The 20,936-nt window shown below is 39.3% G+C and overlaps 1 protein-coding gene across 8 annotated transcripts in view; it reads right to left on the bottom strand.

Moving 5' to 3' along the window:
* Positions 1–20,936, bottom strand: part of BBX (BBX high mobility group box domain containing) — a 281,032-nt gene that overhangs the window by 91,698 nt on the left and 168,398 nt on the right. For all 8 annotated transcript variants that reach the window (XM_027077663.2, XM_027077662.2, XM_027077657.2 and 5 more), the window contains 2 exons: positions 11,338–11,508; positions 5,639–5,878 (listed from right to left, as the gene is read on the bottom strand). In XM_027077663.2, the coding sequence (XP_026933464.1) occupies positions 5,639–5,878; positions 11,338–11,499 (402 nt within the window). In that variant the 5' untranslated portion in view covers positions 11,500–11,508. The remainder of the gene's footprint in view (positions 1–5,638; positions 5,879–11,337; positions 11,509–20,936) is intronic.

Below are 20,936 nucleotides of genomic sequence, written 5' to 3'. Positions count from 1 at the left end.
ATCAATCACACTGAATAGTACCTGCAAGTTGAGCAAATGATATAATTAGTTTTGTTGGTTCTTGTGTTTTAGCTTTGTGTTTTAGTAGGCTTTCATTGTGTTAACATGCCCTGATAAAAATAGTAAATAATTACTTTGTAAAGAAGTATCAAATACAGACAAACTTAAGTTTTCTTATCAGGAATAAAAACTATACTACCATTTTAGAGGTGCCCAGATGGCTCAGTGGGTTAAGCATCTGACTCTTGGTTTCGGCTCAGGTCACAATCTCAGTTTGTGGGTGAACCCCCACATTGGGCTCTATGCTGACAGTGTGGAGCCTGCTTGGGATTCTCCCTCTCTCTCTCTCTCTCTCTCTCTCTCTCTCTCTCTCTCTCTCTGCTCCTCCCTCAGTTGTGCATTTTCTCTCTCTCTCTCAAAATAAATAAACTTAAAACAAAAAACTACCATTTATAGCATTTTAAGCTCTACAACAGAATGCTTGTATGTACACGCTTTATTTGCATTTTACTCAACCCTATGAGGGCGGGCATCTTTATTGACCTTTTACAGAGCTGGAAACTCAGAAAGGTCTGAGAAGGGAGAAAGCCAAGTATGAGAGCTCAAGCTCTATTACTACTAACTTGCATCCTTGGATAAATCACACAAGTGTTCTGGATCTCAGTGTCATCTTTAGCTTTTGCAAACAACCTCTCCCCCTCCCCCCCAAAAAACACCTACCTTCTGGGATTATTCTAAGTTAAATATTTATAAAAGAACTCTGGGAAGAATAAAGCAATATTCAAAAGTTGATTATTATCATCTCAAAAATAAACATTCAAATATTTTTTTCTAATGCAGTGAGAAAGTCCTGATATCTGGAACATAGGAATGGCAAAGGTCTCAGAAACAAGGCCTATTGTGAAGCATGGAGTCCCATGTCTTTGGGTTAATTACCCACATCCCCCAAAAGTAGTGGGGACCCTAATTACTCAGAAAATCCTCTATAAAATAAGTCATTTCATTAGACATAGCCAAAAGTGACTGGCAGAGGAGAGAAATGTCAATTGGCCGCTGAGGGTGGACCCAAAAGCTTTCTCATGGAAAAGCAAAGAGGAAATTCAAAAGAAGAGTTAAGAATTATTTAATACACATGGGCACCGGGGAGGCTTAGTCAGTTAAGTGTCTGGACTCTTGATCTCAGCTCAGGTCATGATCTCACAGTTCCTGAGATTGAGCCCTAAGGTGGGCTCCATGCTGACAGCGAGGAGCCCGCTTGGGATTCTCTCTCTCCCTCTCGCCACACGCTCGCTCTCTCTCTCTCTCTCTCTCAATATAAATAAATAAACTTAAAAAAAAAAAGAATCATTTAACAGATGGAGAAAAATGTGACTGTAACTTAACTGTTCACATAGGTCTCACCAAATTACAAATTATAAAGTAATTGTTGTTTGGGATAAATGTGTTGAATTTTCAAAAAAATTCAAAAGGCATTCTGAATGCTTTAAGTAAGGACACATATAAACAAAATTTTAAATAAAGTTTCCAGAATAAATATATAAGATAAAGTGTTTAAGGGAACAGCAAAGTTTCATCCCCCTGGAAATCACTTATGTGTAACACCAGTTTTTCAAGGATGCTGGAAAAATGAGGTTCCACTCTAGTTTAGTAGTATGCAAGGTGCCACAGCATGCTTCTAAGAATTCAGACACTGTGCAGTACATGATATGTGATAGTAAACAAAAATTCTCTCCACAATTATAATGTACGAGAAAATGAGAGTCTACCTTCTTTGGAGAAGAATCCATTTCTAATAAAGCCAAGCAAGGGAATAAGTAGGTTAGTTTTATCTTAAATATGAAGCAAGAACTAATTGCTAAAAACTCCATGGAGTTTTATAGTGACAAGAATCTTTGCTAGAGTACCGATGGCAACGGATACCAACATTTACAAAAGGCTATTATAGTTTACCTTCACGTTGCATTTTATTGCATTTAATTCCATCACTGTTTTATTGACATACAACTGAACCTTCAAACTTGTCAGCCTGGTCTCATGCTTTATGTCTTTACATCATCATTTCCTGTTAGTTGCACATATTCTAAGCTCAGGGGTAAAACAACCTTTCTTGTTCCTGAAACTGTTCTTACTATCCCACATCTGCTTTTATCCCTGCCTTTCTCTCTGAATCCTATACTAAATCCTACGACAGATTCCATCAATTCCATAAAGCCTTTTCTGAAATATCCCTACTGCCCCCAGCACAAGCAGACTTTTCCCATTACAACTGTGACATTTTATTACTCCCATTGTTTTAAGTTTATTTATTTATTTTGAGAGAGACAGAGATAGCACGAATGGAGAAGGGGCAGACAGAAAGAGAGAGAGAGAATTCCAAGCAGGCTCTGTGCTATCAGCAGGGCTCGAACACACAAACCACAAGACCATGACTTAAGATGAAACCGAGTCAGATGTTTAACCAATTGAGCCCATGCACTCTATTGTTACCTTTTTTTGCCATAATTACTCAAACCTCTTATCTCATAGGCATCTAAGTGAGCAAGATATATGAAGAGTATGGGAGTCAAACAGTCAAGAGTATCCCAGCTCCACAGTGCATGACTGATGAAGATATTAACTCCCAAGAGCCTTAGATCCCTGCTCTGAAGAATGGGGAAAATCATTTCTGACTTAACAGGCTTGTGTTTATGTAAAACATCAAGCTTGGAATGAACCAATTAATCAATAAATGCATGCATTTTGCCTCATGCCCCTGATCCTACAAAAAAGAAGGGAGGGGGTATTACAAAGTCACTCAAAACTATTTTTTTTTCTCAAAACTATTTTTAACTTTCCAAATCCTCTCCTCTTCTTTGCACTCACTCTGCTCTTCCTGAAGGTCTAGTATGCAATCTTCTAAAATGAATGTAAATTAATTAATTATGATCATTAGTTTAAGTGACAAGTGGAAGGTTCCAGCAATTCTTTGGGCAAAAATGCAGACTTGTAGTTCTGTATTTGTAAGAGTATGGACATAAAGATGTGAAAAGGAAAAGGAAGGCTGTTTCTGTGTCCCTAACAAGCAGTCAGTCACACAGTCAGAAGTTAGAGCTTGGGAGCATCCACAACACTGTACCATCATGCACACTGCTGAATTGAAGAAAACAACCCAGGTTATATCCTTAAGATAGTATTTTTTAAAATTACTTATAACCAGTTATTGCTCTAATGAGATTCATCAGAGAACATGAAACCCTCATTCAACCCTTTCCCTCCCCCCCCCCGTTTTTTTTTCAACAACGCAAACTAGTACCGGGCAGTAATTCAAGAAACTGAAAACAAATCCCACAATGGGTGTTTCCTCTCACCAGATGCACTAAAATAGAAGATAATCAGGAGCAAGCAAAGCGTCAGAGAAAGTTTTAACAGATAAAAAAAACAAACTCTCCAAAGCTGTATTACTTACTAATCACTTCTGTTTTAAAAATATATCCCTTTTTAAGTATTCACATTCACATAAAAACCATACTGATAGAATATGTCTTCTTCCTTTAGAGAACACATTTAAAATTTGGTGTTTAAAATGAAGAGGTTACACATATGAAACTTTTAAAAATGCCTGCCTGGGCGTGAGGGCCTTGAGGAACGGAGACCTTATTCGTCACTAGCAACCACCACAAGACCTGGTATACTCAAGTCACTCGATAAGCTTTTGTTGCTTAAGCTGACATTGCAGTTAAGGCTGCAATATTAACACACAAAAAAGCACCAGCACAATTACGTGCACTTTAATGTAATTTCAAAACCATTTAGTAAATAAATTGAAACAAGTCAGTATCACTTATGGCTAGAAACCAATTATATAATAATTCAGAAAGTAGCTGAACCTTCCACACTTTTAACTACAAATGAGAGCAGTTTGTAAGAGCAACTGGAAACGAGGCAAATTGCAAGGTGGAAGATCCACCCCCACCTGTAGTAGATTGCAGGAGGCCACCCTAACAGATTTCATTACAGTGCCACCAGGACAAATATTGTGAACCTAAGTAAGTAATTAGCAAGAGATTTCCTGTATGAAAATAATACTTCCTCCTCTTAAAAATGGCCACCTATTGGGTTTGTAAATTAGCGGTATTTAAGAAAAGGCAAACAATATACTTAGGATAGGCTGCATGTTATCAAAAAACAGCAATCCAAAAACAAACTCAAGTGTTTAATTATAGCAAGCTAATGCGGTTCCCTATGAGGTTTTAGATAATTGTTTATTTTACCATATAAACATGACTATAAAAAAAATCTAAGGCCATTTACTGGGAAAGTGCTACTGTTAATTACTGTTATACTAGCTGAAATCTACTGAAACATTTAAAATCATGTGGGCTACTGGAATTGATTTTAATTTTCCAGGTGCCCCACATAGTTGAAATCCTGCCTTTAACAACAGCCAATTGACAAAGTCTGTGCGATCATTAATTACATAACAACTATGCTAATCATATACTCTGGATTCAAATATCCTTTAACATTGCATAAGAAATATTTATGTTACATGTTAGCCTGATAAACAACTCAATAAAACCACAGCAATTGGAAGAATTATTTTCCCACATACTGAGATGTCTAATAAAATGTGTCACTTGAAACTCTGTATTTTTGTCCCCTGCTGGTTCAACTTTTCATAGAACTTAACCAAATGTTTGGGTGGCAGGGGTTTTCATGAATCAAGATTGTTAGCAAGCTACAAGGTTGAAGGAACACTGTGAGAATTACTCCTTTCAAGTTTAACCTAACAACCACATTGCTTTGCTTTTCCTTCACTTGCTAAATCCATTACATAATACATTTAAAAAGCATGATGAATTCACATTAATTTCCGAGTAATTTAACAACAGACTGGTATACAGTTTTTGAAGGAATTTAGTCACTGATAGGGTTTCAGAATTGATTAATGTCCCACCTCTCGAAACAGCCTTCCTGCAAGGAAGTGTTTCTGTGTATACAGTGTTTACATGCCTGCACATACCACAATTTATCATGTTTCACTGTCATGCATTCCTTTACTGGTTTTAAATATGCATGCTGCAATACCTACAGAACAGAAATAAGTCAAAGGCACAATAATGGTGCTTATTACAAAAAAAGGAGGTGGAAAGGATATAAATTGGTGTCCAATTTCCTCATTCTAAGAACATTAAAAAAAGAAGGGGGCTGAGACCCAGAAATTGACTTAGATACTGTCACAAGGTTATTTAGCATTAGGACTAGATCAAGACTTTTTCCCATGACACAACTAGAGTAACCTAAGATTATTATCTTTACCATGGGCATTCTGAGAGCGGAAGCTGGGTTCCTAGAAAAAAATTTTTAAACCCATCATTCATAATAAATAACCATTCATAAAAATCAACCCTCTACATCAATCCGTGAAGTATATGCAATGAAAAAACTTGGTAATTAATTGTTCTTGGCACCTCCACCAGCATTTGCAAGGTGGACTTGGAATTCAGGAATAGGAACAAAGCTCTTATGTTTTCACTGAACACTTGCTTCAGGATTCACCTTTGTGCTGCTAGACCTTCGGCAGAGACTCCACATTTGCTGACAGGGGTATGGGATTGGTTGCTCACAGCCACCATTAAACCTTGTCATTGTAACCTACCTCCTTGGCCATGTCTGTGTATTTCTGCTTTTCCTTTGGATCTAGAACAGCCCACCAATCAGCCAGTATCTTGGTAGCACCTCGGTTATCAAGCCGGGGGTGTTCCTGTCGTACAAGGGAGCGATGACGTTTGCAAAATAAGAGAAATGCATTCATTGGTCTCCGGGCTCGTTGTTCTGGTGATTCATCATCAGTCTCACCAACATCTTGCTCTAGGCCATCGGCCCCAAGAAGTTGAACCTATTACCAACCAAAACAAAAGCCAGATGTTTAACACATGCTGGACAATTTTGCTTTAACAATCAGTTTGGCTTTCAAATTGTATTTTTTTACCTTCATTTAAACAACTTACAAATTGGAAAAAAATTAATCATCAGCCACTATTAGTGGTTGATAACCAACTTACAATGCCTTCTGCTTAGTTTCTATAGCAACCTGTGCATGTCTCTATTACAGAATATATCATGTTATAATTGCTAACATTTTCCCCCTCACTAAACAGTGAACTCTTTGAGGACAAAAGTTATTTACCTTTACAACCACGGCATCTAGTTCAATGGCTAGTACAACATCAGTACCTAACTAACTGCTCAATAAATAAATAAACTCATGCTGTGATATATGCATTTCAAGATTAACAACATTTACACACACACAAAAATATATGAATATTAGTTGTTTCTCCTGTTTGGAAAGTGCTTTTCTACAGCTAATAATATGAAAGTGTTTAACATAAAAGTAGGTAAAAAAATGTAATGTATGCACATCACAAGTGGAGCCTCCTATTGTAAAAATCAAAATAGACATTTAACATTATTTGAAGGAGGAACCATGTAGTAAATTTTCAAGCCTGTAAATATCACTTAGTGAAATGCTATGATGACAGGAGTAAATTCACTTGGGCTTAAACCTTCAAAATAGATTCTGAATCCCCCCTTTCGCTCAGCATTTCATTCAATTCCTGGTCTTCAAGGACTTCCACAAAGCTCTGATCCCACCCATCCCATCTGTGTAACTGTCAATCCCGCTGCCTGAGCCTATGACCTAGTCTCTCTACTTCCTTTTTTTTTTAATTTTTAAAAATGCTTATTATTTTTGAGAGAGAGAGACAGAGAGAGAGAACAAGTTGGGTAGGGGAAGAGAGAAGGGGGGGGCAGGGGATCCAAAGCAGGCTCTGCACTGACAGCAGCCAGACTGATTTGGGGCTCAAACTCATGAACCATGAGTTTGTGACCTGAGCCGAAGTTGGACACTCAAAAGACTGAGCCATGCAAGTGCCCCAGGCCTAGTCTTTCTGCTTCTAATCTCTTTCGGTACTTCTTGCACATGGCTGCAGATACCTCTGATCACAGAATCTCAGAATATATTAGGACTGTTAAATATCTTCTAAGGCTAAAATATGATTCTATGAGATTTCTTGAAAACAGTACAACCACAAACAGAAGTCCAGAAGGCTTACTAAAGCTATGTCTTTAATTTCTTGTTTCATAGTTAAAATCAAGAAGGACTAAGGTAGTTGTTAATCTGCATCATATAGTAGAGCATTACTTCTTCAATTTGAGTGGGCAGTGGAATCCCTGGAGGTCTTGTTAAATGAAACACAGGTTGTTGGGTCCCATTCCCAGAGTTTCCAATTCTGTAGGTCTGGAGTGGGCCTCCAGAATTCATATCTGTAAAAGTTCACAGGTGATATTGATGCTGTTGGTCTGAAGATCACACTCCGAGAACCACTACTGTAAGGCAACGGTGTTCTTCTACATCATGTTTATTGGGAAACTGCGACAGCTACTCTAGTATGAATCACTAGCTTAATCCAATTTGGTATTTTTAAAGTCTTGTAAGTTTAAATTAAATATTGCAAATGCATTTAATTAACCATCAATTATCTTCAAACAAAATAATATGGTGGAACAATCTTGAAGTCATAGCTATCTGATTTGGAAATACATTAGAGATTATTATTGGGAGTGAAGGCTATAGATTTCACTTCCTCATTATGTATACAATCATTAACAATGATTTGCATTTTTAAGGAATATTTATTTAGCATTCTGAATGCTAAATAAAAAGGGATATTTAGTTAGCTTTCAAAACTAAGAAGCTACGAAAAATCAAGACATAAAAAGTATATTACGTAGGTTGAAGAAGTAATTACATTTTCCCTTCAGAAAAGAATAACTTTTGATTCAGTTACTAAGTTATAAAACTCAAGCCAAGAGCTGGAAAAAAAGATAAATAAGACAAGATCCTGGACCAAGGAACTTACTGTTTGTGGAGGGTGGGGGTGGGGGGGGAGAAAGAGAGAAAAGCAAATTAATTAAAAAGCAGTATGATGACTATTACAAGGAGCCAGTGTTATAGTGAAGCACTAGTGGAAGGGTGGAAGCTCACCAAAGTCTCCCTAGAAACCGTGTTGTCTGAGCTAGATTCTGAAAGATGAATCAGAATGTGTCAGGTAGTCAATGGAGAGACACGGAAACCGAAAAAGGATTAAGGCTCGATGACTGACTGATGTACAGTTCAATAGCACTGGTAGATATAAGACTAGAACATGGACCCAGGACATGAGGTTGTAGAAGTAGGTATGGACGGACGTACTTCATGAAGAATGTGCTCTGTCATCTAAAATAACATGCATTTAATCCTATAAATAAGTAGTTGCAGACTGTAAAAAACAAAACAAAACAAAACAAACAAAACAAAACAAAACAAAACAAAACAAAACAAAACAAAAAACACCTTAGGGGGAACAACATAGGTTATCATATTTTACTAGATTATTTATTTTGCCAAATATGAATATTAAAAAATGTTGGCAACTACTATTTAATGTCACAATTATCTCATTAAATTAACCCCCAAAACGAATAAACAAATGAATAAATAGATAAAATTATATAAAAGTGAAAAACTCTCTATCTGGACTTAAATTTTTCTTTCACCAGGGCCCAGTAATACTTTGTAACAAATCAACACTTGTACCAGACCAGGATATGGAAACCACAGCTGGATGCAATAGAGAGCCATGAGTGGTTTTCAGCATAGAAGAGACATCACCAGATTTGTACTTTAGGATAACTCCTATCAGCAGTGTAAAGCATGAATTATAATATCAAAACGAGAAGCAATCCAAACTAGAGAAACCATTTCAAAGTTTGTTTCAGCTGTCCAGGTGAGAAAGGAGACAGGGCTGAATTAAGGCCGTAATGATAAGAATGGAGAAGTGAGAACACAGACAGTATTTATTTATGAGGTAGAGCCAAGACAGTTGGTATCCAATTGGATTTAACGGTTAAAAAAGGAAGAGTGCTTCTACCTTTAGTGGCAAGATTCCTTCATACACACCAGAGAATGCTTTTTCTCAAATGAGAGAAATCAGATAGGGTTGGGAGCAGAAAGATCGGTATCGGGTAGGCAAAATGTCAGGTGGTTCTCAGCAGAGAAGTCTTGGCTGGGATTATGAACTGAGGTAAGAATACAAAGAAGGCAAGACTAGAAAAGTGGATGAGATCACCAGGTGTGGACTGAAAAGAGAAGGGAATTCAATGATTCCATTCTTTCTCTCAGTAACTGCGTACTGGGCAACTGATAGGGACCAGGCACTGTTCTAGGTGGTGCGGGTAAATCCATGAGCATATGAATTCCCTGCCTTCATGAAGCAGAAGAACAGCACAGCCAGGCTTTCATTCTGAACAGATCCCTCTGGCTGCTCTGTTGAGCAAAGACTGGAAAAGCAAGAGCAGAGGCAGGCAGAGCAGCAGAGTATATGCTAATCTGCACTAGAAATGGTGGTGGTTTGGACCAAGGAGGCTGTGGTGACCTTACTAAGGAGGAGTCAAACTGAGAACATATGTAGAAGGTATGGCTTGAGAATATGCAAATAGATGGATGGATGCATATGAGACATGAGCAAAAGAAAACAGATAAGCTTTCTGATCTCACCAACCAGAAAGTTGGGGGCTCCCATTTACTGAGAAAGGGAAGATACAGGATGATGGGGTTCAAAGTTTCATTTTGAACACATTCAGACGGAGGTTCTGATTGGAGATCTAAGTGGATATGTTAAGAAAACAGTCAAAAATATCAGTGTAGAATTTAAGGATTGAGAAAGAAATTAAGAAGCCCACAGTGGGCCACCTGGGTGGCTCAGTAGGGTTAAGCGTCTGGGCGTCTGATCAGGTTGTGATCTCACGGTGCATGAGTTTGAGTCCTACACTGGGCTCTGCATGGACAGTGAGGAGCCTGTTTGGGATTCTCTCTCTCTCTCTGCCCCTCCCCTGCTCACTCTTTCTCTTTCTCTCAAAAAATAAAGAAACAAAAATTAATTTTTTCTTAAAACAAGCCCAGAGAACACCAATATTTGAGGGCAGAATAATGGAGGGGCATCAAGAGAATGAAGGTAGGAAGGTGAGGCTGGGAGTAGAAACAGTAACAGAAGGCAGCCTCCAGGACCAAGTGATCTACAGGCACAAATATGTCAGAAAGATCAAATCAGTATCAACTTGGCAATGTCCTCAAATAGAATGAGTAACAGTGGTCTCTCTGAAAAGAGAAGGGGAAGGAAAAGATGGGTGAGTGAAATAAGTATACAGATGAGTACAGGAAGCTGAAGGAATCGTTTCTGGCGGCCTCTATTTTCTCTGTAAAAGAGGAGAAAAAGATCAACAGTGAGAGGGACTATAAAGAGGATCCAGATAAGATGTCTGAGAAACAGGAAAAACAGAAAAAAATGTAAGCTGACCCAAGCCTAGAACAAAAGACTGAATGGATGTCAAAGGTCTGCAGGATACTAAAAACAGGCTTATAAAAGTTGTAGTGACACGAAATATGTACTCATTTATTCTTCCATTGAACATACATCTTTTCAATACTTGCTATGTGCCAGGCATCATTCTAGGTTCCAAGGAGTAAGAGGAGGATATGTGGGGCAATACCTCTGCTCTTACTGAGCTTATATTCTAGTCTGGCAAGACAGACATACACAGGTATACAGCTAAGCGCAAGTTAAATGGTAAGAAATGCCAGGAAGGAAATCCTTGGACATAGAATGAGTTGGGTGGGAGGGTCACCTGAGATGATGAAGCCCCATCTCTTGGGGAGGTAGTCCTTGTGCTGAGAGCTGAATGAGGAGGAGGAGGAACCAGTTCCGCGTAGACTTGGAGGAATGTGTGGCTTTCTAAAGTCACCTGCATGGCTGTGTGACCTTCTAAATGAGAGCTGGCTGCTTAAGCATGAGACCAGAGAAGGGGACGGAGAGGACTGACTGACCACGGAGGACTGGTGGGGGTGAAAACAGCCAGATGTCATGAAGGCAGTGGAGATGAGGGCTGGAGCAGCTGCAAGACTGTCCACAGAGGCAGGGCTAGGCTGAAGTAGAGAGAGGCCAGAGGGGCAACGAGGTGGGTGCCAGGCAAGTGCATCAAATTTTATAAATACCCCCATCTCCACTGCATTGGAGTGCTACCATATTACCTGAAAATCATTAGTTAATAGACAGAAATACCACTGAAGAAGATCTGTTTCTGTCTAAATGATTAGGAAGTACAGATACTTTAGGAACCCTCAATATCTGGAATAAACATATACATTAAGTAAATAGGATTCAAGTTATACAGACTTTTAGAAATGCATCTTTCTCACCAATCACTGTAGTTTCTGGAATGAATATTCAAAACTTCTATGTTAAACAGAAGAATTACCTTATCAATATCCTCCTCTTCGTCTTCCTCTTCCTCCTCTTCTGAAAAGTCAAGCAGTTTCTTTGCTAGCAATGGATGCCACTGAAGACACTTTCGTTTTGGTCGTTTTCCAGCCCCTTCTCCGTCTGCTGAGTGATCTTTATTTCTATTACTGCCTTTCATTACTGTGACCTGTGGTAAGGAAAAAAAGGAGAGAAACAGAGAGAAATCAAAGTAAATTTGATTAAAATTTGTTTATTTAGCTTCCTTAGCTTTAATTGGATTATAGTTTTAATGACTAAAGTATCTACCAGCTCAGGCATTTACTGGATTCAGTAAGAATTCTAAGTACATAATCAAACATTCATTTTAGTTGGCTGAATGGAGCTAATAAAATTTGCCTTTTGTGAAATCTACTTCCTTCCACTCCCTAACTTCAGAACTCAAAACCCGAATACAGCAGTAGGATGCCTACAAGTTACTGTCACCTGTTCACACTTACTCAGGGTAGTGTTTCTCAAAGCTGTGCATCAGAACACTGTGAAAAGATAGAGAGAAGAGGTGCTCACAGAGGTGGCCCTCCACACATTCTCCAATGGCTCCCATTTTATTGTAATAATTTACGTTTTGCACTCTACCATAAGATAAATCTGAGCCTGGAGGGTTAGTAAGCAGAAAAAATACTCTGTAAGAATCAAATGTTTGGATTAAAATAAAACTATTTCACAAGATGACACACAATTTTTAAAAAGTAGCTGTGTGCAGCCTCCAAGGACCCAGTGCATGAAGTCACTGTAGGTCACTTAGCAAGATGAGCACCCTCTCTCCCATCTGTGACACACATAATCAAATATTTTGCATCTCTTCATTACATATGCACCCGAATCCAGTAACCAAGTTTTGCTCCCTAGGCTTTTTGTTCTTGCTCTTCCCCTAAAAGGTGATTGGCTAAAATAGCTAAGCAATGACCAGCCTATGATGTGACAAAATCTTTTCAGAAGCCTAGAAACTAAGTTACTTTTGGATGACTTGAAAAACATTTTTTCTTAAAGATAAAAACAACACACATTCTAAAATAGCACTAAAAATAGCACAAAATGAGGTTTGCATTCTCCATCACACCCAGCACCACAGCCGAGAGGTAAATCACACATGTCAATTTCTTATATGCATTCTCACAGTATTTTCCTAGTTCAACAGTTCTCATTCATTCATTTTAAGTAACAATATACAAATTATTGTCCATATGTACTCATGCAAAAATTCAAATATCCAAATGCTATCAACTTAAATGGTTCATGTTGACGATTACAAACACAAACACAGTTGCTGATATCACAGAAAAGTATAGCCTTTTTGGTCAGTAAAAGTGTGCATTGGTCCAAATGCTTGCAAAGTGGTATCAATAAACTTCTAATGCCATGTTGCTAAAACTAGATTTTCATAAAGTTTCAAGATTCATTCTGTTCTGAAGCCTTTGAAACAACATGGCATAGGCAAATTTATCCTGTCTGTCATTGTTTCATGTTTCATGCTTAGGTCTTCCTCATTTCAAAACAAAACAAAAAAAATCATTAATATTTCTCTCTAGAACTGGCATGATTTCATTATAAAAAAGAATTTTAATACTGGACCAATCTGTAATTCATTCTGATAAAGGAAATAAGGATCTTATTCTTTTTTTCCCAAATAACTAGCCAACTCTCCCAACAGCATTTGTTAACTAATCCAGCTTTTTCTCATTCCTTTGAAATGACCCTTTTATCCTACACTAAATTACTATCTATTTCTGGATTCTCTTCTGTCAATGATAATTTGCCTCTAACCTGTTTGCCTATCCTTTGACCAATTTTAAAAACCTTAGGGACTACATCATTCTGTATCTTCTTTTATATACAAATACAGCAGTAAACACAGCCATTTAGAAATTTTAATTTGCACAGATCATGCTCATCTAAGCCAATACATCTTTACCGTCCTCGTTTTGTAATAACTACAGAATATTCCAAAATAAAAATGTATTGCAATTTATTCAATCATTCCAGTATTGATAATCAGATTATTTCTTCTGCTGCAGTAAAATGTTTATTTTAATAAAATTTTTTAAATCTCCATCTTTATAAAAATCTTCAATTTATTAAAAGCTATGTTTAGTCAAAAGAAGGAGGAAGAGGAAAAGAAAAACATGTTCCTATGGCCTTTTTAGCAAGAAACTTCTGCTGAGTCTCTGAAGCAATTATATGATTCATGTGGCTGCCTCAAGAGTGTAAAAAGTTACTGAAAACTCTAAATGGAATTAGTTATCTGCTATGCTCTTAAAAAGCAACAAAGGTTTCTCGTGAACTGATAGACCATAGACCATTTAACAATTCTCATTCTATCTACAAATAAAATTTGGCACAGGCAACCCAATTTCCAAAAATACCAATGCTATGTAGAGAGAAGAGGAAGCCGTTATTTTTGTGGCTTATTAATCACTTCAGGATGAGCTGCTTGAGTGGCAAGTAAACCCATATGGTGGCCCCAATATTTTCGGAGGTATAACATTTTTATGGCCTTTTGTTTTCCACTTAAAAAAATCCTTTTAACATTTCTTATAAGGCCGATTTAGTGGTTATGAACTCCTTTAATTTTTGTTTGTTTGGGAAACTTTATCTCTCCTTTAATTCAGAATAATCTTGCCAGGTAGATTATTCTTAGTTGTAGGTTCCCCCGCCGCCCTTTCAATCCTTTGAATGTATCATGCCACTCCCTCCCTTCTGGCCTACAAATATTGCTGCTAAATATTTGATGGGTGTTATAGGGGTACCCTTGTATGTAACTAGTTGCTTTTCTCTTGCTGCTTTTAAGATTCTCTTTAATTTTGGGGGCGCCTGGGTGGCACAGTCGGTTAAGCGTCCGACTTCAGCCAGGTCACGATCTCGCGGTCTGGGAGTTCGAGCCCCGCGTCAGGCTCTGGGCTGATGGCTCAGAGCCTGGAGCCTGTTTCCGATTCTGTGTCTCCCTCTCTCTCTGCCCCTCCCCCGTTCATGCTCTGTCTCTCTCTGTCCCAAAAAAATAAATAAACGTTGAAAAAAAAATTAAAAAAAGAAAAGATTCTCTTCAATTTTTGACATTTTAATTATGATGTGTCTTGGTGTGGATCTCTTTTGAATGCATCTGGTCAGGTGCTCTCTGTGTGTCTGTTTTCTTCTCCATGTTAGTGAAGTTTTCAGCTATTACTTCTTCAAGAAGTTTTTCCCTCTCTCTTCTCCTCCTGGCACCCCTATAATGTGAATGTTAGCATCCTGTTACTGTCCCAAAGGTTCCTTAAACCTTATTTTTTACAAAATGATTTCAGGAGTAGTGACTCATCACTTACATATAACACCCAGTGCTCATCCCAACAAGTGCTCTCCTTACTGCATCCTTATTTTTTTTAATTGTTTTCTTTTTGCTGTTCATCTGGGGTGATTTCCACTACCCTGCCTTTTAGATGTCTGTTCTGTTCTGCATCATCTACTTTGCTGTTGATTCCCTTCAGTATATTTTTCATTTTGGTTATTGTATTCAGCTCTGACTGGTTCTTTTCTATATTTTCCTTCTCTTTGTTGAAGTTCTCACTGGGCTCATTCATTCGTCTCCCAAGTGTGGTGAGCATCTTTATGACCATTATTTTGAACTATTATTTATCAGGCACACTTTGTTTCATTTAGTTCCTTTTCTGAGGTTTTGTCTTTCATTTGGAACATATAACTTTGCCTGACTTTCTGTGTTTGTTTGTATGTATTAGTAGGCCAGCTAAGTCTCCTGGTCTTGAAGGAGTGGCCTTACATAGAAAGTTTCCTGTGGGGCCTAGAAGTGCAATGCCCCCTGGTCACCAGGACCAAGTGTTCCAGGGGTGTCTCCCGAGTGGGTGGTGTACAACCTCCCGTAGTGGCTAGATTGGAATAGGTGCAGGTGCTCTAGTCAAAGGGCTGGCCCCCAGCCTGGTTGGCTGCAGTGTCTGGCCATGCTATGGTAGCACTAATAGGTGGGCCTGGACTCCAGTGTAGCTGGCTGAGAGGCCTGGCTATTGTGGTATTGCTGAGCAGGGCTGGCCCCTTGTGTGGCTGGCTGGGAAGCTTGGGTATGATTATTGTGGTCATGCTAGTGAATGGGACTGCCTCCCTCCCTGAATGCCAGCTGCTTTGTGGGGACTCTAATCCAGGCTGAGGCTGTAGGCTGGGTGCAGTGGGGCAGGATCTTTTGCAGGGGGGGGGGGGGGGAAGGGACACACACACAGAGGTTTCAGCCAAGGGCTCCTGCTGAGTGTAGTGAGGTAGACCCACTCTGGGGGAGGCTGGGGGTGCTAGTCCTGGCCAAGGTAACTTGCTGGGACAGAGGCTGCCTGGTGGTGGGGAGTGGCAGGAGAGTGGGAGCCACTTTGCTGGGTTGCAGTCTCAGCGAAGGCTGCCCACCAGGGCAGGAGCCCCTTTGGAGGGATGCCTTCTGGGGTGAGTCAGCAGAGGAATGCAGGCGGAGGAATGAGCAGTGCTAACAAGGTAGATGGAGAGTATCAGAAATGGCTCCCACAAGCGACAGGCTAGCTAGGTCAAAGGAAAGAAAAATGGTGCCTTCCAGTGAGTGCTTCCATTCCCAGAGAAATTTCCTACAGATCCCTGCTGCTCTGGCATATACCCTAAAAATTAGTCAAAAAACATTCTTCATGTATGGCCCAGGTGTTTTTCAAACTGCTCTCTGCTGGGTCTTAGCGCAAGTGAGACTGTGCGTGAGTCCTTTAACAGCAGAGTCCTAGTTTCCCATAGCCCTCTGCTCACCTGTTGTTAAGCCCTGCTGACTTTCAAAGCCAGACATTATGGGGGCTCATCTTCCTGGAGTAGGGGACTGCCCGATGTGGGGCTGGACCTCCTTACTCCTCAGAGAGAACCTCTGTGTTGGTGATATCCCTACTGTGTCTGCCCCTCCGACCCTTCTCGGTGTGGCTTTTTCTTTTTATCTTTAGTTGTGGAAGACCTGTTCTGCTAGTCTTCAGAGAGAGTTGTTCCATATATAGTTGTAGTCTGAGTACGTGGTCTGTGGGAGGAGGTCAGCTCAGAATCATCCTACTCTGCATCTTAATCCTATCTTTGTTTATGTAACCCACTTTTTATTTATTTATTTATTTTATTTAAAAAATTTTTTTTCTTAATGTTTTTATTTATTTTTGAGACAGAGAAAGACAGAGCATGAGCAGGGAAGGGGCAGAGAGAGAGGGAGACACAGAATCGGAAGCAGCCTCCAGGCTCTGAGCCATCAGCACAGAGCCCGACGCGGGGCTCGAACTCACAGACTGTGAGATCATGACCTGAGCCGAAGTCGGATGCTCAACCGACTGAGCCACCCAGGCGCCCCTGTAACACACTTTTTAAATAATAAAATAAATCAATGGGAGACTAATTAATTATGCTATTTAATTATGTGTGACTGTGTTTAAGTACATGTGCCTGTGTGTGTGTGTGTATATATAATTTTAATATTCAAAGACAAAATAGTATATATCAAGAATTAAATTAATGGACGGTACATGTGGCTTTGGGGTTCAGAATAATCACATTCACATGTGATTTCTTTCCCATGTAGTGGACATGCCACTATAGATACTGTATGTCTTTTCTGATAATCCGCAAGTTAATCTCTCCTTCCCCAGAAATCCACTAGACTTTGCACGGCTAACGACACCACATTTTCCCTTTATTACAATTATATGGATACATCCTACCTCCCTCACTAGGCCTTTTATTAATGATCCAAGACTATTTACCTTTATGTGCTCAGAAGCATCCTGGCTCAGACAGTTGTGAGAGTTGTTACAAGCAACCATATGAATCCCTGCACTAAATGGTAATAATTCATTGTTTTCATACATCCAAATGGCTTAAAAATTAACCCCCGTATCTCTCATTCCCCTGAATTCAGATATTTTCTCTTGATTGGGAAAAAAAGGGTGACTGAAAACTGCGTGTAACTGTGACATGCGAGCTGCGGTGGCATGTGGTGTGTAAGAGACATCGGCCACCTGAGCTGTGGAAGAAGAACAAAGGAAGACGGACAGAAATACTTTTACCATTCATTACAGATGAAAACGTGAACAAATGAACTGGACATGATATACTTTGGACAAAATAGTCAGGAAACGTGTAACTGATGTAATGACTGTGAAATACCTCAAACTATAAACTGGATACTTTAATAATTGATAGTTATCTGATTACTTTTTAATTTCTTACAGATCAGTTTTCAAATGGTTGAAAGGAAGCAAAAGAGTGGGGGGAAATGATGCTCCTGATGATCAGTCAGAAGTAATGAGAAAATAAGAAAGGACAATGAAAGAAAGGATGAAGAAAAAGTAGAAGAGACAAAGAAGGCAGACTTTTGAGACTTAAGCCCATTACTCTTCTTATTTCAACAATAAAGAGAAAACTGTTAATTTCTGACAGTAACAGAGGCTTACACTTGTAATTATTTTGCCACTAAAAACCCCATGTATTATAAAGTTTGACTTCCTGTTCTTGAACAAGAACAAATTAAGCTAACCATCTATACACAACAAACGAAGCAACGGGCAGACTTTATTTAAAAGGGGTCATTTTCCATTCTGCACTGCAACTCCAGAATAACTGAAATCAGATTATTTAACTATCAGTGGACTCTACTTGAAAGACTCAGTACCATCAAATTATGCTGCTGAGATGGTCAAATCACAGAAGCTAAAGGTCCTGATCCAAAATCCTGAATATTATTTATCTTGTAATAACAAACCAATCTGTGTGTGCCTTCCTATGCCAAGATGAGTGACTCTAATTAGATAATCACTGTTTAACTAAATACAAGCCAACTTGGTGATAAATTTTAAAAAAGTTAATTTAACTATTATTCAGGTTTTCATTTTATTTATTTTTAAATGTTTATTTACTTTTGACAGAAAGAAAGCATGAGCAGTGGAGGGGCAGAGAGGGAGGAGGACAGAGGATCTGAAGCAGGCTCTGATTCTCTGATAGCAGAGAACCTGATGCAGGTCTCGAATTCCCAAAGCATGGGATCATGACCTGAGCCCAAGTCGGACACTTAACCAACTGAGCCACCAAGGCGCCCCTTAACTGTATTACTCAAAAGTAAGCTCACTCATGAAGACTTTACTGAGGTCAAAATCCTTCATGAGGATTTTAAAGAAGAAATGTCACAAAAGAAACGGTACAAACCAAACACCACACTTCACAAAAGAAAACAATGGACACTGAAGCCTGGCAGGTTTCATTTGGAATCCTGCGTCTGCCACTAACTACTTGTTATAAAGTTATTAATCTTGCTAACCTTTCCCCATATGTTGAAACTGAATAATAGCACTACTGTGAGAACACTTTATGTATAATACCCAGCACAGAATCTGGCACCCAGAAAGCTCTCACTCTGTGTTAGTAAATCCTCCCTTTTCCCACAGGCTTTTTAGAGGGAGTATGGGTTTTAACTGACAGCCTCGGCTTGCTTAAACTCAGCCGAAGATACTGTTCAAAGAGAACACATGTCTTCCATTTAACCATAGCCCACGTGCTTCCCAGATGATAGAGTCCCGAGACTCCAAAACTGAAAAAGAAAGATGGAAAGTTTCCTTTCCTTTGTCTGTGTGATATACAGTCAGAAACAGTTTCTTGGCACAGTCATACATTTTGTGAATGAGATCCTCTTAGTCTTTCTATCATCTTGTCTTACAACGTCGGCAATCAGTACACTTCAGTCTTTAAAACACTGTGTGAACTGAATGCTGTCACGGGCATTTTAGAGTTTAAACTGTTTCCTAAATGTCCCAGTAAAATCCCATCCAAATCATATTAACGGAAATTCAGACCCAGTGAGACAGGGGAAGGTAAAAGAGGCCCATGAAATCTCAGTGTTGGACACCACACATTCCAACAACAAATAAGGCCTCCCCTAGGTCCAACTAGGACGGCAAACCTTCACAATTCTCTCATGTCTACAGAGAAGAGGAAAAACCACCCAAAGAGACAGCGACAAATGGTGGCTGCAGAGTTCCATGCAAACTAGATTGACCTGCTTAAAATCTTCCTTACAGGGAGCCCTGCTGCTTTCAAGACACACCTTGCTTCTGTCTTTCCATGGGGTCCTGCTGACAGAGAAGCTGGCAAACACACCAACTCTGAAGCCCTTGCTCCCCGCAACATTCTCCCATTTTCTGTCAAAGTTCTTCTCATCCTCCAAGGCCCAGGTCACATATCCCTTCCTCTCTAAGGCTTTCTATAAAAAATCTTAAAAATCCATCATTCTCTGCTCTTTGATTGTACTTGATCTTATTAGGTCAAGCACACCAGTGTTTTACAGTTTGTTTTGCCTGTGCCGACCTCCTACCCACTCCCCAAAAAACCCAGGATGCAAACTTCTACAGGGGAGGTGCCATGGTTTCTTCCTTTTCAGTCCCAGGGAGTGGCACTGAGCCTGGTACACAGCAGGCCCTGAAAAAGTACTGCTAATCATTTCCGCACCTAACACTTAACCACATATAACAACTGCCCAGAACGATGTGTTCCTAGCAATAATTTTTAAAACAATACTAGTATGCAGCTACTATTTATAGTTCCTATGTACTTAATGTTCATTATCTCATTTAGTCCTCACAAGAAACCTCTGAGGCAGGTACTACTATGAATCCCAGCTAGAGAAGCTGAGGGCTAAGTAACTTGCCTAGGGTCCCACAGTTAGCCACGGAGAAGATGGCATCAGAACCAGGAAGCCTAACTCAAGAGCCCAAACACTTACACAGGAAACGGATCTAACGGAAAGCCTTCCATCTGTTGACTCTCGGGGCACTTTCCATAGGACAAAGTAGCTAATGGGCCATGGAAATACCAAAAGGGAGCGCCGAGGGGATGGAAAGTGAACACTTCCAGGCTTCACAGCAGAAAAGTGAGTGCACATCTCTGATGACTCTAAGTGACAAATTAGATTAACTCAAGTTCTTTGAAGATAAAAGCCTTACAAGTGCTCATCTTTACTATTATAATTCTAATGACAATTCTTCTTAACTGTAGACAGATTAAATGAAAAATACCTCACTCAATAAAGTAATACTCTCATTATAGAAGCAATTCAGTTACTCTATTCATGCAAAGAGTATCTTTAAAGGCACTCCTTATTGAAAAGCAGTAGCTCTTCAGGTTGAAACTTTAACTCTGTCAAGATGTTATCTATATGCTCTTCATGAATACTAATAAGGCACCCCCTATTTAAAGGGCTTAGCTGTACTGGTAGTTCGGGTCCCTGTGCCCTTACTTCATGAAGGAGTATGTATTTTAAGATCCCTACTACACTTCCTCTCCATGACATTTATCCTTAGAAGAGCTTAATTTAACACACTGCTCTAGGCTGCAGAGACAGACAATAGCTACCTTAAAAGAGATAAAGTATCAAAAGGGGTGACTTACGGAGAAAAAGCTATTTACATACAGAATTCAACAGGTACATACATGTACCTCAAGAAGCCTAACTTTGTTTTCCTATAATTTTATGTTGTTTACATCCTTAATCAGAAAGTCACCAAATTTCTATTGCTCAACAGGCCTAGCATAACACATTTGCCTCCCTTCTAA

The sequence above is a fragment of the Acinonyx jubatus genome, chromosome C2, assembly GCF_027475565.1.
Source record: "Acinonyx jubatus isolate Ajub_Pintada_27869175 chromosome C2, VMU_Ajub_asm_v1.0, whole genome shotgun sequence".
Classification (NCBI taxonomy): domain Eukaryota; kingdom Metazoa; phylum Chordata; class Mammalia; order Carnivora; family Felidae; genus Acinonyx; species Acinonyx jubatus.
The sequence above is the reverse complement of the archived record's forward strand: the minus strand, read 5'-3'. Positions and strand labels throughout refer to the sequence as shown.